We start from the raw sequence: 18,902 nt of genomic DNA, 5'->3' as shown, positions 1-18,902 counted from the left end.
ATAGTAGATCCTGATGAGTGATACCATAGTTTACTTGAAGAACAAAAGTGACACAAATGCTATTATAATTAAGATTTCAGTTAAGGATCAAAGAGATGGAACAGATGGGATGCAAGAGATGATTAAATGCAAGCACCTTTGTTAACAGGAAGCATGTTAAGAAAAGCTGTGAAGGTACACCGAAGATAAATGTTCATCTACCTAAGTCAGATGTATTTGAAAGTCTTTCCCAACAGTGAAGTCATTTAACGTCTCCATGCAATCCGGTACTGGTCAGCACATGACTCTTAAAAAGCAAAGATTTTCCCCACTTGCTTTTTCAGAAGTGAATAGGAAACACCTAGCAAAGATCTGCATAGTACTGCTTACCTGTTCTCCTGACAAACCTACTACTTCTGATTTATACATAAAAAAAAACAAATTAAAAATCCCTCACTAACCATTTACTATAATTTTTGTTTGCCTTCTTGTAGCCCGTTAACTGATACTTGAGCAATCTGTTCAAATGCCTGGTTTAATGAAGGCCTGGTCAAAGTACACATTAGCTACAGCTGTCAAAATGGCAAAAAAAATTATCCTCTGACTACTGTATCATAAAATGGTTGCAATTCCCAAATATTCTAACACAGACTATCACACATGAAACCCCAGAATGAGGAAGCTAGTGGTAATGCTAGTATGTCTTCAGACAATTTGATATGCTGCGTTATATACTATTTCCTTATTAAAACCTTATAAAAAGTACTGCTTAAATATTCATATATAATACCTGGAGAAGCAGCACTGTGTCTTACTGCCCATTGCAGCCCCCTCAAAATGTCAACTCTGCTTCATAAGAACCAGACAGAGAAGTATCCATCCTGGCAGACAGCAGGATTAAGTCCCATTCTGGGCAGCAGATCCCTGAAGGAGTCAGGCCTCTGTCTACAGTACTGCTCTCACATTCCAACAGCCAACTAGACCAAGGAAAAGGAAAGAGGTGAAGTGCTATAAAGTGTTCTAAGCATGATCACAGCTGTAGTGTCAGGTCTTGACTCCACTCTTAGGACTGACTGTTGATGCATGTAATGGAGAGCGTGAGTTCATCCTTTGGAATCCAAGAACTGGACAAAGCTTGAAGTGAAGGGAAATATGTCTCAGTGAAGGATGGAGCAGCTAAGTTTGAGGATAATCACAGCAAAGTGGGAGTACTGAAGTATCATCCTGACATAGAGATGCTGCTGAAGTCAACCACATCACATCATGATTTCCCAAATGTCAACTCAGAAGTTTTAGGTCACCCAAACACAGGTCTTGAAATGCTATCACTCTTCTAAATAACTAAAATAAAGTCTTTCCACCAACCAACTTCCTGAAAATAAATGTGAAATTTAATCTTCTCTAAACAGACAAGCCTAGCTGCCTTTAGGATTTTGCACTCCACCTCACTACTCACTTTGTACCTGCACAGCACACGCACGTGAAATTAATTCTACATTTCAAATTGCACTGATTTCTCTGAGAAAAAAATCTTTCAGATTGTATATGTGGGAACATAAATGTGTAGATGAAAGCAATATCTGAGGCAGGCCAAATTAATTACTGATGAGTGGCAAACAAAATCTAAACTAACTGACATTGTTTTAATGTTAACTTCGCTTACTGGAGAAAAATATATTAAAATAGGGTTAAGAAGAATATACATCACTTCTGCTTATAACTATTAAATATTACAACATTGTCATTGGTTGGACTTAATAGCTATCATCACCAATTCAACTCTTTCCTTATGCAGCCACATTCTAGTCATCACCAGAAGAACTGAAATTTCTTTAACATCGACTCAAGAGATCATTATTCTTCAGGCTAAAAGGCAGCCATTTGAATCTCTAAGCTGCCTCTGTTCTTTCCAACCAGCAAAACCAGCATCTGGTTTTGAAATGGACAAGATTACAAGGGTAAATGTTCACTGCAGATACAAGTATAACAGCCTACCAAAAATTTTACACTCCAACTATTACTCGCATCCATGCTTGGCTGTAGGACTGCCTGTGACCCCCAAGAACTTAACAAGTCACTGCTTTTCAAGTCACAGTGCCACAAATACATTTAATCAAAAGTGGCTGACTGAACAGAGATACTGAAAGAAAGAATACTTGTTTTAAAAATTAGTTTCAGAATAAAACTACTTTTGATACCACCTTCGTCCCATGAAATTACTCTGATGACAATATTGTGTCAACTGTCTCACAATGCCATTTTCTTTAAAATTGCATAGTTTTATTTCACTTCTACTCTTAAACTCCTAGCTCATGCAATGACAATATCACATCAAAAAGCTTACAGATTTAAAGAAGACAACAAGAAAAAAAAATCCACAATATAAAACCTAGGTCATCTTAAATATAATATATATATTATATATATGATATATATATATATATATCAAGGGTTTGATTCAAAGGGACTTGCAAACTGTTGTCTCTTACACGCTTAAAATCTATCAGCTTTTCAGCAGCTGTTATTGATATTCCAAGTTTTTAGTGCTTTTTAAATCTATTACTAAATGTGCTTGTTGATTTTTTTCAGTTAATTTGTATTGACTTCATTTTGTAATCATTCATTTATATATGTTGTTTTTTTTAAATCAGTATCCTCATATATGTGATATTTCATAGAGTTGCAGAATGGTTCAAATTGGAAGGGACCCTTGCAGGTCATTTTACTCCACCCTCGTGCACAAATCAAGGTCAAATCAAAAGATAGGCTAGCTGGTCTTTAATGGAGAACTTGCCTCTTTAAGCATCTGCTCCAATGTTTGTCACAACAACACTCACAATTTTTTTTATTTTTATTTTTTTTCCAAAGTATCTAATCAAAATTTCCCCCATTCTAACTTGTCTCTACCTTCTCCCATTATATCACCAGGAGAGAAGAGTGCCTCCTCTTCTTATTTATCCTCTGATCAGGTCATTCTAGAAAAGAAAAAAGGTCTCCCCATCTCTCTTCTCCAGGATGAACAAGCCCAGCTCACTCAGCTTTCCCTGGACATTCCATGCCCCAGTCCTCAACCAGCTTAGTAGCCTTTTGCTGGATTCAGTAATCCATGTCCATACCCCTCTCTATTCTACTAAGGAAGCCCAGAAATGGACAGAGAAATCCAGATGCATCACATTAATGTCAAAAAGAGGAGAAGGACCTTCATGAAGTTCCTGCCAGTCAATTTCTCTAACTTCTTTCTACCACCTGTCCAGGTCCCTCCAAATACAATCAAGTACTCCATCACAATGAAGTTAGTGAACAGTATATTCCCCAGTACTATCCCTTGTGGGATCCCACTATTACCTGACCACCAGCAGGATTTTGTACTCTGATCACAGCTCTGACACCAGCCAATTTTCTACTAATGTTATCCACTTTGACATCACTGAACTGGTGAGACACTAACTGTATACTTACAGGAGACTATGTCAAAGGACTAAAGCACTAAGGATTTCTGTGTATGACTAATCCTTTGCAAAGCTATACTAGATCAAATAATATTGTCTGCAATTCTCGTTCTTCACGTGTTCAGTAGTGGTTTCTAAAATGATCTGCTCCATCACCTCCCCTGAGCAGCCCGCAGTTCCCTTTAACCTCCTTATTGCCCATCTTAAGGATGGGTAATGATGTTATTTTTTCCCAGTTCTGAGGAGCTTCCCTCTGAAGATGTCCAAGATCAGCCCCAAAGTCAAGTCGGACAGGTCCTCCAGCACTCTCATGTGCATTCCAGCTGTTCTACAGACATGTGCATTTCTAAGTGATTCAGTGATCCCTAACATTGTCCTCATGCCCTACATGTAAACTGAGGAACCTGCAGGGCCTTGGGCACAAGTCATACTCGTTAAAACTGAGATTAAAAAAAACATCAAATATATCCACTTTTCACTAGGTCCCCCTAACCTCAATGAGCAGTGGGCCTACCCTTTTCTTAGCCTTCTTCTTGTTGTCAGTGTACATATGGAAACTTTCCTTGTTTCTCCTCACATCCCTTACTAGATGTGATTTCTCCTCACATCTCTTTCTAGATGTGATTCAACTCCAGTTTAATTTTAGCTTCCCTGACTCCATCCTTGCATAAGCAAGCAATGTCTCTGTATCCTTCCCCAGCTAGCTAGTCCCTACATCTGCCTTTGTGTGCTTACTTTTTGTACTCAGGCTCAGTGAGGAGCAACAATTTCATCTAAGACAGCTTTCTGCCATGCTTGTTCAGCACTCTGCACACGGCAACAGCCCATCCTTTATGCTCTGAGAGGCTCCCTTTGATCAACCAGCTCTACTGGGCCCCTCTGGCCTTCCAGGCACCTCCCCACCAAGCAGGTCCCTGAACAGGTCCAAATCTGCTTTTCAAGAGCACTAGACATAAATTTTGCTGCTCAGCTTAGTCACCTCTCAGGATTGTAAACTCAAGCCACATGGTCACACAGTTGGTTAATCTCAGGCTGTCCTCAACTATCATCCAATAGCTCTTCCTCATTTGTGAGGGTAGCATCCCCTCTAGGCCTGTGATGGTGTCACTTTCATCTGCCACAAAGAAAATGTTATCTACCTTCTTCTCTTGATAGATGAGCTGCAGCAGACACTCAATAAACATAACATCATTGGTGTTGATCTGTCCTCTGATCCATACCCACAAGCAATCTACTCTTTCGTGGTTTTACTTCTTTCACCCTCCTTAATCAAAACCTTTACATAAATTCTACATTAACATTAAATGAATGTAAATCACATTTATATAAATTATACATGTAAATTAAATTTCATAAATATCAGTAAAATGAAATTTATATAAATGTAAGCAAATTTACATAGTAATTTTAATGTTTTTTTCTTTCCATATTAGATCAGCTGGCAGGATTGCAAAATTTATTTATTCTTGAGGGAATCATCTGCTTTTATGTATAAAAAGTTCCTGGCACACATGGGATGATTATTCCTTTAGGCTATGGTATACAGGACCTTTTATTGAGTAGGCTGCATTTGCCAGACTCAGCAGTTTTCTTCATATAGTCACTTGCTCCCAGGTAACCATCACTATTTAACTAATGATATCATCATGTTCCAAATCCATTTAATAAACATGAACGTATCACAACAAAACATTTTCAACACAATTGAGGACTTTTTGGACTATAGACCTGACAGAAATCTACAAAGAAGATACTTAAGAGTTTCTCCACATCTTGGGAGGGGACTTACGCATGAACCCATACACCCATTGTATAATTACTGACATGAATGGACTCATCTCTTGATTTCACACAGGATGCAATCAAGGGCATTTGGCAGGACCATACAATGAAAAACTTGGGGCTGACAGGGTGGAAATTAGATGGCATTAATCAAGAAAAACAAACTGCTGCTCACAAACAGATGGCATGACCTAATAACACCCTACCAGCCTCTCATTTTTATGCAGCTCCTCCTTCTAGCTCCTTTATTCTTTAATGCTTCTGGCTCTGATGCTAGTCAGACCTTTCCACGAGTCAACTCAATTCACGAAGCCAGCTGAATCCAGGAAAACAACAGCAACATTTTCTCCAGGATAATGAGTTACATCAGCTCTCAGTAAACTCTGATGAGTAAAGTTAGCTAGTAAAGCTAGCTGAAGCATGAAGGTGGGGAAGCGAGGGAGTTAAGAGAAGCAAAATAATCTCTTTTTAGCAACAGTAAGGTGTTAGGCTGTCTTGCTGCAACCTGTGAAGCTGCAGCCTAATTGGAAGCCTATATCAGCTTTAAGTCTACCTGCAACTGTAGCCTGTAGCCTAATTAGAAAGCAGAGCTGTTACTGCCAGTAAGAAAGGAAGTCACAAGAGCCCACCCACAAAGCCCAAAGCCAAAGTACTCTGCTCTTAAGTCACCAAAACAAAAAAGCAAGCAAACAACAACAACAACAACAAAAGAACAGATACAAATTGCCCAGGCAAAGCCATCTAGTACCTGCATAAGGTCACTCAGTTCTGGAACTGCAGATTTTACTCAGTTGTACATTTCTATCTGTTTTACCAAAGTCCATGAGTTCAGAGATATCAAAGTAATCCGTAAGTTTATCACTTACACATGGCACAGTGGGAGGTGTGGGTGGATAGAATGTAAAGGCTGGAATAGCAGACAGAAGAAAAATTAATGAGAAGAACAGTTTCTTCTGCATAAATGTGTTGAGCTTGCTTATCCATCATTCATGGGAATTAGTTAAGAGAATCCAAGAGCATAACAGAAATGCTTAGTTCATATTGTTTGTTGACTTTCTCTAAAATAGTACAGCATATCTGATTTGTGTTTATACACAGCTACATTCTCTTCATCAAGGGAGTTAAAAAAAAGGTTTGATCCAAGATACAGTAAATAGCTGTTACATACTGGTAACTACCGCTTTCAGAAAGACAAAGGAAGAAGTAGTTTTCATTAGGTTTTGCTTTTTTTTTTTTTTTTAAACAATAAGATACTGAAGTAGTGACAAAGTACTCAAGAATCCCTTGCTAATCAGCATTTTGATGCATACATGTTCCACACAACATATTAGATTTATGAAAATAAGCACATCCTCCCAATGATGTGCCACACTGCCCCAGTGCCAGCTTGGTGACAGGTAGAAAGCTGAGCCTCCTGAGCTACTCAGAAATATGAAGTTAGCTGGTATACCTCTGAGAGCCCCTGCATTGTGCATTGCAAGTCTACCTAGAAAAGTGTGCTTTTTTTTTTTCCCTTTTGAAAATAGACACTAACAATGTAAAATGCAAATCAAAGGTAAAAACACATGGTTTAATTCAAGTTTCCTTACTTGATAGGTTTAACTAAAGATTAAATCTGACTACAATCTACTTATCTCTAGACAGAAGCAACACATTTTGGAACAAAAAATTGTTCTGCATTTTAAAACGTTGCTTAGTTTTTTCTTGTCGTAGTGCTTTCATGTTTTTCATGAATTAAATTTCTGAATACTACCATATAATCAATACTAAATTTTAAATGAGATTACAGTGTCAGGTTCTGGGAGAGATTGGAAGAAAGGAAGATAACTTTGGATGTCACTGTATCTGAGACAGCAACATTATCCAAAAAAAAAAAAAATTCAGAAGTAAACACACAAACTTCACTCACAAGACAAAGCAACAACTGCATCTGTTTCCATACCTCACATTGCTCACAGACCTGGTCCTTTTCTAATAAATCCACTGAAGTAACTGCCTCTTCACATGCTAGAAAGTGATGTTAGTGTGACCACCAACTGAAAGGACTTGCCTTTTCAACAATATCTATATAGCATGCTGGGAAATGAAACAAAAAAAGTCCCAGCCAGGATGCCCCTTCCTCTGAAAGAGAAAACAAGCTTTAGTCCCATAATGATCCTGAAAACGGCAATTTGAACATGTGTCTGCACAAGTAATGATAAAAACTTAGAACTTCTTCACAGCGAGGGTGACGGAGCACTGGAACAGGCTGCCCAGGGAGGTTGTGGATTCTCCTTCTCTGGAGATATTCAAGACCCGCCTGGACACCTACCTGTGCAGCCTGCTGTAGGGAGGCCTTGCTTTGCAGGAGGGTTGGACTCGATGATCTCTGTGGTCTCTTCCAGCCCCTACAATTCTGTGATTCTGTGATGTGCCCAAATAAAAAAAATCTCAATGTTTCCCGAATTGTCTCATTTGTTCACCAAGACTTAAGAAAAAAGTTTAAATGTCAATTCAGTCAGAATCTGTTCTGTAGAATAATATACTTTTACCGCTGTTTTAGTCGCCATTAGAAAACACCAATGATTGCTGCATCAGCATGGACTCGAGGCAAAAGCACAGCAAAGATCAGAAATTACATACCGAGCAGAAAAATGGTCAGAACTCAGAAATCAATATTAAAGCAGACAGGAAGATTTCAGATACTATGCATGGAAAAACATAGAGGAACTCTACTCTTTCTTTTGTGACTATTAAGCGGCTTCCTGAAATTTACCTCTTCTTATGTTTTTTTGTTGTCATTGGTTCTAGAGACATCATCTCTTTTCCTGTTTGTGTTACTATTGCTTTGGATATCAGTACACAGGTAATATAAGTATTTACAGTTGCACAAGGTCCTTTATGACAAGTGGGATTGTGAATACTCTTGCACTGCACTGAAATCAAAGCAGCCCACAGTTTCACTTACGCTTCCAAGACACTTCATCTCCCCTGTGACACAAGTGAAAAGTTACCCATCCACAAAGAATAACTACAACACCTTGCCCTCTGCCTGCCCCATTTCTAGAGATTATTACTTAACAATAATCTATATTAGCAACCACTGTAAATTACTCATTCTGCTATAGTTTTTTTTCCCACCTCATCTTGACTTAATGCTATTATTATTCTTCATACACGGTGTTCTTACTTCAGTGCTTCCCCAAATAGTTCCCATATCGTTTCTATTTTTCCTCTAATAGGTAATAAAGTTATTTATTTTCCATACAGCTAATATAGTTTCTTCTACATCTACTGAGCAGCCTGCAGTTACATGTTACATTACAACTTCAATCTGGCATTCATTAGGATACTAAAAATTACACACAGGTGAGTGGGAGGGAAAAATGAGGATTAAGTTTCCAATCAGGTCAATTTACAGAAATGTCAACACTGCAGAAAGGAGCAGCCAGAAACATGCGAGCAGCAGTAGAAAGGCCACCCAGACTTACAGGAGATAGGAGCAAAAGAAGTACACATGCACTATTTGTCCTTGTCTTGTCAGTGAAAGAGTCCAGCCAAACAGTGCCAAACAAAAGGAATAAAATCATTTGATATGCTGGCACCGTGCCATGTTCTGTGGACAGAAACAAGAGAGATGAGCCCATGCTCTGAGCCAAATGTGGCCATGCATGGCCATGTAAGAGAAACAGAGCTACATTAACTCATTAACATTTTGGCTCCAAGATAGCCAAAAATCCTAAGGACAGGTAAACAACTGTTATCTTCAGAAGGGGATTTTTTTATTTTTTATTTTTTAAAGAAAAAACCCATACAAAATAAAACACACCCGACCTCCTCCACACCAAAAAATAAAAATAAAAATAAAAAAATCAGGCTCAGAGAGGATTCAAAAAGAAATCAATGGCAGGACAATGGCACAACAGCGGGCAGACACAGTATTCATAGCACTTGAAAGGTGGGCTGGCTTGCTCCTTGTTATGAAGGTGAGCAGAGAGAATTCACACTTTGGCTTCCAGTCTTGCACGTTCTGAACTCTAAATGCCTCAAATAAACGGCAGCATTTTCCAAAGTGACAACATGCTATTCAGACTCTTTGCCCTTAACATTGAAAGGATAGCACAGTACCATTTCTCCTTTTGTGCCCCCTTTGCAGTGCTATCAAGATAGCAACTTCAGGTAATGCCTCTTATGGACAGTTCCCCCAGGCAGTAACTTACTGCATGTAAGCCAATAATACATTTCCACTTGGAGCAGTACATTTCCAATTGGAGCCGTGATGACCAGTGCTATCTGAACTTCCGTGATGCTGAGACACAAAGCTAAGGAGTTGCATAATGGACAAGAAACACTTTTGAATGCTAAGACAACACCAGCATACGGCAGTGTAACTTTTGGTATGAGCACGACAGAGGTAGATTTGGCCAAATTTAACCTACTACTTTGTATATCTACCCATAGCAAGCTTATTTTTCATCTCACTTTAATTAACCCAGAGAAATAAATGCACTAATGTACTCGACATATTACGCAAAGAAAGAAAGAAGGAGGAAAAAAAGAAGGAACAGTTTTTCAGAAGCTAGCATTTTATACACCTTCCACTGGAATTTGGTTACACTCTGCCCAAAATATCTGACAGGTTCTTAAACACAAGTGAGAGCAGTAAAATACACTAATTTGAGGACTACAAGCAATAACAAGTTACTCAAAAACAAATGAGCTTTTTGGAAATCAATATTGCATGGAAGAAATACTATGATGAAACAAAATATAATCATATAACTTTAAAGGTAAACACTTTTCTTTTCCTAACCCTGTGTCTAAATTTCCTGAATAAAAAAAATGGCTTACCTAAAAGTAAAAGAGCACAGCTACACACTACATTATCTGTTAAACCTTCTTCTGCACTCTTCTTCACTTTATACCAAGCTAAATATTCTTGAGAACAACAGGGAACCCTTGGAATTGGTCAATAGATTGATTAATGCACTGTACTGAGCAAGCTAAACAGGATCAGGATGTTTACAGGTGTTCTTTTGGTAGACATTAATTGCATTGCACTAACAAGATAGGTTTCTTTCTGTTAAAGATGCTATATATAAAATAATTCAGACAAGAAGCCAACCATAAAGGTTACTGAGTAAGAAAACCAGTCAAATATGCTCTGATAAAGTAAGTACATCAAACTGATTCAGCTCTGTAACATACTGACAAGTTAAATGGAGAAAAAAAAAAAAAAAAAAAAAAAAAAAAAAAAAAAAAAAAAGTAACTTTTAGGGCCAAGGACTCTACAAAGAAAAAAAAGTTTAAGTAAAGCACATCTACCCCATTACATAAAGAAATATAAAGAGAAACAATCAAAAATTCTTACTAGCTCCACATGCAGATCCAAGCTTTTAAAATTTATCACATATGTAATGACTCAAATAAGCTCTCACTGACCAAACTTCAAACCACTGGCTTCCCGAATTGCCTTTGTCAATACATGGATCAATAAACAAATACCCTTGTGCATAGTTTCTCTTGTCTACTACCTTTATACTGGCAATGCAATCCATACATCTGCAAAACCTTAAAGTCAGTAGTCAGCTACTCGTTGCACTGGTAAACTCTGCTAGTTTGTCCGCTAAAACTGGGAGACCTGGAAAGCATTCTGTCTGACTGAACTTGCAAAATAGTGTTAATTAATGTTCCCAGGAAAAGCAGGGGATTGCTGGCAGGGAGTGGACCCCATGTTCCATACATAATTGAAAAGCTTTCTTTCAAAAGCCTCAGAGCACCTAGCTTTCATCAAGCACTACTTCCCAGTTCACATTTGTTATACCGCACACATACATAAAAACACGATTTAAATTTATTCGTGGGTTGGTGGTTTCATTTCTATAGGATAAAAACCCAAGTTAAAATGAAGTAAAAGGCCAAAAGTATCATCTATACTATATGACCTACACATTAGAGCTTTCCTTCCTGAGCCACGTTCATACAAAAAAAAAATCTGTATTATAACAAATTTCACGACCTTCTGGCTTTTCTCTCTCATTTACACACATCATGAACATGCTGGTCCCTGCACAGAAATTTATTTTGGGTCATGCGGGTGACATAAAAGCTATTTCAGTTCTGCAGAAGACAGAACTTCAGTGGCACACAGCTAACCTTCCAGATCACAACTAATATCTCAGCTCTAATTCAGACAGGAAAATTAAAGTTGCATGCAAATCTAAGCGTGTAATTTTTGTATTTCTTTCAGGCACCCCAGAGGTTTATCTAATCTTCGTGTCCATGCACACCACCAGCTTACATACTTCCTTCATCAGCTACACCAGAGCAGCAACTTTTCTTTTCTTTTTTTTTTTTTTTTTTTTTTTTTTTTTTTTTTTTTTTTTAACATCCACAAATCAAACTGGATCAATAAACTGATAAATGCCAAATTCTTTTTTTTCCCCCAAAGTTATTATTTTAAATCCATACTTGTTCCCTGACCCAATTTGCTGCACAAGCACATGCATGTCAGAGCAACTTGGAGTATACAGCAACATGAGAATGCATCTGGGAATGACAGGATATGGAAACGAGCAGCCACAGACATTCTGCCTAAAATCCATGCAAAAGCAATTACCATGAAAGTGTGGTTTAAGACTACTTGTCAACACACTTGTCATTCACATTGCCCTTCATAGCCTATGGTCTCCATTCTGAGTTAACCAAGCAGTCTTCCACTAGGGAGCCCAAAACATCAGCCTAAGCCTGAATCCACAATGTTTTATTGTTCAGGACTGGGCTTTTATTTATTTATTTTCCAAAGAACACATAATTTAGTTTTATTCTTTAAAGCAGGGCAACATGCAAGGTCATAAGTCATTTCTGCAAAGTGAGAATTAATTCCTTTGATATTATTAACTGTAAAGAAATGTTTCATTTGTGAAACGATTTAATACTGAAGCACATCTTCAGAGATGTAATCTGTTTTCCTTTAGTCACGCTAGACAACAACTGCAACCAGGGACCTTTCCCACTACTATTAATGTACTTACTGTGGATTTATAGAAGAATGACTCACAAAATTACTATATATCCAATCCAGGCACATTATCTATCTGTCTGAAAGATCAGAAACAAAATGTCCATCTCAGGACATTGCTATTGTCAGCTATAATTTAGGCATTCTTCAAACTGCATTTGTATCCAGGAGGGTAATAGCCCTTACATTAAAAAAGACCTTCATTAAATGGTTCCCCATCATGCAGGCCATTACAGGCTCTCATGCGCTGGTCCTGCATAGCCTCAGAGTAATTCTGCTTTTAACAGGCAAACCAAACAAGGTAAATGAACTATCACCTCTAAGGGTAGAAACATCTGTAAATATATTATTAACACAGATAAAACCACCCCCTCACAAACCTCCAGTGACATAAGAACATGCAATTATTTATGTTTTCTTCTACAAAATGAAGTCATCCTCACATAATGAATAGTCCCCTAATAAAAGTGGGAAAAAATCCATATCCAAAATTGGATTTCATCTTAATAGCATTCTCTAATTTCTATCTTGTCCTGTACAATGTATAAAATTCATAAATCTGAAAACACAGGCCTGCTCGAAAGGACTCATTACAACATACAGAATGTGTCTGTCTCCTTAAGAGGTTCAAAGACAATTAGCTAGGTACTTCAACTTCATTTTCATCACTGCATCTACAAAAATACAACACTCAGACACCAATCTCACCTCACACAAAACAAGTTTCATGTTGTGGAACGATTTCTACAAAAGGAACAACTAAATAGACTTGGTTTATTCAACCCAGGAAAAATGATGTTGGAGAAGGGCATACGCTTTACAGTAAAAGCATTAAAGAGCAAAAAAAAACCAACTACAATGGAATGGCATGGGGAAGGAGATTAGAAATCACCTTGTCTCACTTCCTATTAAGTATAAGACACTAACATACATCAAACAGAAACAGCATGTAAAACAATTAAAAAGAGATTATTCTTTTCATAATCTGTAGCAAACAGTGGCACTGTTATAGGAGTCCTCTGTAAGCTGTATAGGAGACCACTGAGATTAAAGCAAAGGCAAGAAGGGAAAAACATTAACTCATTGAGAACATTAGGATCAGAGAGTTTCTGTTTGAGAAAATTCCTTAATGCAAAGCAGTGGGAAACAGAGAGAACATGCTGAGGACTTATCACACACTTGTCCTTCTTCTATAGCCTTCTTTAGTTAACTACTAACAGGCTCCCTCAAAACCAGCCAATCTTTGGCTTAATCTAGCAAAGTCACTTTTATATCATACACATTTTATATCACGGACAACAGGAGTTTTCCAAGGTTTTAGCAGGTAATCCAAAGGTTTTTAGCATGTAAGCAGCAGTTCTAACAATTTAGAAGTTGTTCTTTGAAGCTGTACACAACCACCTGCTCTACACATTCATTTTATTTCTAAATTAATCATCATATACTGCGCTTTTCCCATAACAGAAGTCAAGTGGCTTTTTCCTTCACTGATAATTTGGGAAATGCAATGTAGATCATTACAAAAAAATAATAATAATCTGAAGCTGCATTAATTACTCAGACATAATTACACTTGTCTTGCCAATAATGATTACTATGCTTTCCCTTATGAAATGCTTTCACACTTTCAAAGTCTTCCAAAACATACGCAATTAGATTTGAAATTTTCTACTTATCCTTCTCCAAAGCAAAATACTGAGTTAAACCTTTCCCTGAAAATCAAAAGAAATAGAATAAAATTCAATCCCCAAACTCTCCCACTTGCCATTTAAAAACTGAAAAAGAAACAAAGCAAAGAAAAAAAGAGAAAAAAGGACAGGTTAAAGTAAGACATTTTGAAGCTACTGAAAACTAAAAATTGACATTTAAAAATCAAATATAATGTTTTACGACTGTAATGATTCTGAGTCAATCTGACACTATTACAACAACACTCCTTGTGACACAAAGGAATACATATTTCTCCTGCTAAAGACAAGGCTGAAATGCACTGGTTTCCCAAGAAATCTAGGAGACAAGGACTCCACACAGAACAAAGAATGACCATGAAGAGGACTTCAGCATGGGTATTAAGGAGCTTCGTGACCATCAGAAGGATTACACAACTTAGAGATGTAGGGACAACAGTCCCTACCTGAACACCTCTGTTTCTTCACTGCTCTGAGAAACTCTTCTCCATTCTCAGATAAAACAGGAAAAGAGTGGGCTTACTCTGGTCCCTAGGAGATTCCTGGTTTTACTATAAGATTGAAAGGAAAAAAAAAAAGAAAAAGAAAAAAAAAATATATATTTTGCAGAAGTCAAAGCAGCAGCAGTTTGATTTTACCTGTACCATCATTACTGTATCATTCTGTACTTGGACAACTGTTTAATGAGTGGTGTTTCCTAACCTACAATTTCAATATTAATCAGGTAAGTGGCAAGGTCAGCCATGCTAAAAAACAAAACAAAAACCAGAAACACCTGCGTGGAAAATTATTACATACGGTTATTTCCCTTCTGTGTTTCCTAACCTCCTGCTGCTGCACTTTCCATGAGCCCAACAAAGGAACTCAAAACGTTTTAGAATTGTGCTACCTTCTTAGACTTAATGTAAAACTGAAGATTGTCTAGGCAATGTGCTATTCCAAACAAAAATTAACTTCAGTATAGGGACACAGCATAACTCTTCTTCTGAAGACTGAATCAGATGAGACATAATCAGACATAATCAGATGAGATTCACTTGCAGTCTGGATCTCAACTACAAAGCATTAAAATTTTTAAACAGTGATCCAAGAAGTGTTGAATTTTAATAAAAATCAGAGCCTCTTATGTATCTGTTTTGGATCAGTTCCAAAACATCCCATTGTTCTGTTGTTTGTTTGTTTTTTTTTTTTAAATCAAGTAGCCACAATTTCACATACAGTTGTAAAAGAAACCTTCCTCCAGAAGAATCTGCATGCTGCATTCATAGGAAACAGTTCTGTAGCAGAACTAAACAGAAATCAGTTGCCAAATTCAGAGTGCACTGTGTCACTTCACTCTGAAGCCTGTCTAAAGATGACAGGTATGGTGTTTGAGAAATGCAAGAAAAGCTATCTTGTCATTTAGATTCATTCAAAATAAAATTCCTCAAATTGCTGTTCTTCCCATACAGAATGTACCCGAAGTCTGAGAATACCAGATTTATATTTTTTTTACAAAACACACTGCAATTAAAATACCCACATCATCTTAACAGAGTGCATAGACTGAAAGATATAAACTTGAAAGTGACTAGTTTCTCCCTTCTTAAGGGAGATATTATTTTGAATTTCTTAATACAGGAGTAACAGCATCAGGAACACTGATGCATCAGGGCTGAAGTTAACACCAACCTGGACCATCAAACAGTCCATTAATTATAGAATGGAGCTTGATTAATACATTAACCTCTTACGTAACATGTGGGTCATGGTAACAGGCACTATGTCAGTGACTTTACAGTAGGGGAAATCCAGATATTTAGCAGTTAAAAAGCAAAATTATATTCACTAACATCTATTAATAAGCCAAAATAATACATTAAATGAAGGAAAGAAATGATTAAGTGGTTAAGTCATGCCTGTGTGGCAACACCTCCCACTCCTCCTTCACACATACCCCACTTCACAAAACCTTTTAGAGACAAATAAAATAGCCATGACCTTTCTTCCTCCTCTGCATGATTAATTACTTAATGTACTATTAATTGGAAAATGTAGCTGAATTTCAAATGCTTTCATTTTCTCAGCATATCATGCTATCAGGGAAGCACCGATTAAGTTGTTCATCAAAGGTGAGCAGGCAAGGTCATGTAGGCTGTACCTCTTCAGTTATTCATTGCCTGTCCTAAATAGTAATTAACAACAGCAATATTTCCATAAATCAAAGCTTTTCTGGTTACCTTCAGATGATGATCAGATTGGGGGGAACAGAGGGGGCAGAATGAGATTTTGCATGTATTTTTTTTTTTTTTTTTCCACCATTTGTTCTATTACATGCCTGAATTATTCAATCAATATGCTAGCTGTCATTTAAGACAAATTTCACTGCGAGTCAACTGGAATTCCATGCAGAACAAAAAAAAAAGTTTTCACTTCCTTTCTCCCTTTGCTATGTCCCCAACATTCCCACTTAAAAAAAGGGAATTTCATCTAAGAAAGCCTCTCAATTTCTCAGATTTATTGCCATATCAGTTATTTCTGTTTCTTCTTATTACTACCAGGAACAAATTTAAAGTGGAGATCACAGAGCACAGCCTTAAGGTCACATTCAGTGAAATCCGATGTTTTTAAATGCAGAAGTCTATTCTATCAAGTACCCGTATGATTTCTCACCTTGAGGCATCTCAGGTGGCAAATAGTGAGGCTCTTGAGCACTGACATGTACCCAGTCGAAGTCATCATACAAATCCTGATGGTAGTCACAGGGCCCTGGACCATCATCGAAGGTACATCCCCCTAGGGAAAAAAAACATTAGTTATAGATGCTATACTTATTTAAAAGTAGAGATCCTCCAAGATTTTTGCCGAGGCATTAGCCTTGGGTGCATAACTAAGGAGCCCACATATCTAGTAGCACAACTCTCAAAGTTGTCTGCACATAGCTAAAATCCGCAAGCAGCTCATCCATCAACGTTCCTCTCTTTGTAAGACATCTCTGCTTCATGCAGACTATTTTCCCCAAGATCATCTCCCATCACAACAGGAAATCACAAGCTGAGCCCAAGTGAAAAAGGCTCAGCGTCCTCGGGACAGAGAGCAATAGGCTGTTCAGACCAGGGCAAAAACAAAGCAACACATTAAGCTAGAAAAGTAACAGTTCAAGTCAACAACCTTGATGGACTGAAAGCATAAATAGTCCAAACACCAACTACGAGTAAATAAATGCTGTGCTCAAAACAACAGCAGTCAGCACAATTAAAGTTACCTAGAAATGAAATAACTACTGCAGAATACATTTGGTAATATTGTTTTATTAAATCAATCCAGTATAACAGAATGCAAATTAAAGGCACTTTTTCAGTGCCTTTACAACACCAATCTGGGAGGGAGCGTTGAGTGGAGAAGGGCACACAGAGGGACCTGGATCGATAGGCCAAGATAAACCATATGAGTCTCAATAGGGCCAAGTGTCTGGTCCTGCCTATTGGTCACAACAACCCCAGGCAACCCTACAGGCTTGGGGAGGACTGGGTGGATGGAGAGGGACCTTGGTACTGATGGACACATGGCTGAACATGAGCCAGCAGTGTGCCCAGGTGGCCAAGAAGGCCAATGGCATCCTGGCTTGTATCAGGAATGGTGTGGTGAGCAGGACTAGGGAAGTCATCCTGCCCCTGTACTCGACAGTGGTGAGGCGTCACCTCGAGTACTGTGCTCAGTTTTGGGCACTTCAGAAAGAACATTGAAGTGCTGGACCAGGTCCAAAGAAGGGCAACAAGGCTTGTGAAGGGCTTAAAGAATATGCCAAATGAGGAACAACTGAAGGAACTGGGGTTCTTGAGTCTGGGGAAGAGAGGCTGAGAGGAGACCGCATTGCTCTCTTCCAATACCTGAAAGGTGCTTACAGTGAGAGCGGGGTTGGTCTCTTCTCACTGGTGACAGGACAAGGGGAAATGGCCTCAACTTGCACCAGAGGTGGTTTTGGTTGGTTATCAAGAAAAACTTCTTTACAGAAAAGGGTTGTTAAGCACTGGAATAGGCTCCCCAAGGAGATGGTTGAGTCACCATCCCTGCATGTATTTAAAAACCATTCAGACGTAGTGCTCAGGGACACGACTTAGCAATGGGTTGTTAGGGTAGAATGGTTAGATTATGGTTGGACTTGATGATCTTTAAGGTCTTTTTCAAATTGAGCTGTTCTATGATTCTATAATTCAGAGTTACACTAACAACAAGTGTGAAAACTCTACAACTGAAATTATGAGGAATGACTGAAGGAAGTCATATAAGGAAGTTATGAGGACAAGTGACAGGAAGAAAGCAGGAGGGAAGGAATACAAAGGGTGAAGAAGGGAAAAAACCCAAAAATTATGTAACACAGTAACATCCATTCTATCTCAATCCGTAAGTTTTTTCTTACTGCATTCTCCACTGAGAGCAATTAAGTGGAGTGGGAAAAAGAAGAAAATGTGAGGATAAGAGGAAGAGATCAACATTTAAGACAAAAGAAACAAAGGAATCAAAAGAATACAGTTGAAGAAAAAGTGGAGTGTAAACACCGAAAAAAAAAAAATGTACATCTGTCAGGCATACAACTTTAAAGCATCTGTTATTCCCATTCACAGTAAGCAGTCCTTGAGCATGCTATTTCTGCTCAGAAAAACCAGGAGAGATTGAAACAGTGAAAGAGAAAAGAGACATTTATCTTTATTTCGCCAGTATTTTGAAATCCAGGAAGAGTTATTTAAGAACTCAAGGGATAAGCATCTGGAAATCAGAGGAGAAATTTCATGCATCCTCTCTTCCCTATGCCCAGTAGTTGGTTATATCAATCCCATTAACAGCTATTGTTGCAACAAAATTTGCTCCTTCTGGCTTAAGCCAGAAGATACACCTTAAGAATAACAGAGTATTTCTCATTTCATAGCTCATTTGACTTTAAAGCAAAATATGGACAAATACCATAGCTCTCAAGAACAAACAATAAAACATTATGGTAAATACCAGTTTCACAGTAAGATGAGG

The 18,902-nt window shown here is 37.9% G+C and overlaps 1 protein-coding gene across 1 annotated transcript in view; it reads right to left on the bottom strand.

Moving 5' to 3' along the window:
- PTPRK (protein tyrosine phosphatase receptor type K) overlaps positions 1-18,902 on the bottom strand; it is a gene marked incomplete at both ends in the record, with an annotated part of 369,996 nt that overhangs the window by 267,482 nt on the left and 83,612 nt on the right. Inside the window, one exon of the mRNA XM_079550348.1 lies at positions 16,551-16,673. Coding sequence (XP_079406474.1) covers positions 16,551-16,673 — 123 coding nt within the window. The remainder of the gene's footprint in view (positions 1-16,550; positions 16,674-18,902) is intronic.

This window comes from Tetrao urogallus (assembly GCF_951394365.1).
Source record: "Tetrao urogallus genome assembly, chromosome: 2".
NCBI lineage: Eukaryota > Metazoa > Chordata > Aves > Galliformes > Phasianidae > Tetrao > Tetrao urogallus.
Note: the sequence above shows the minus strand (reverse complement) of the source record. Positions and strands in the feature narration are given on the sequence as shown.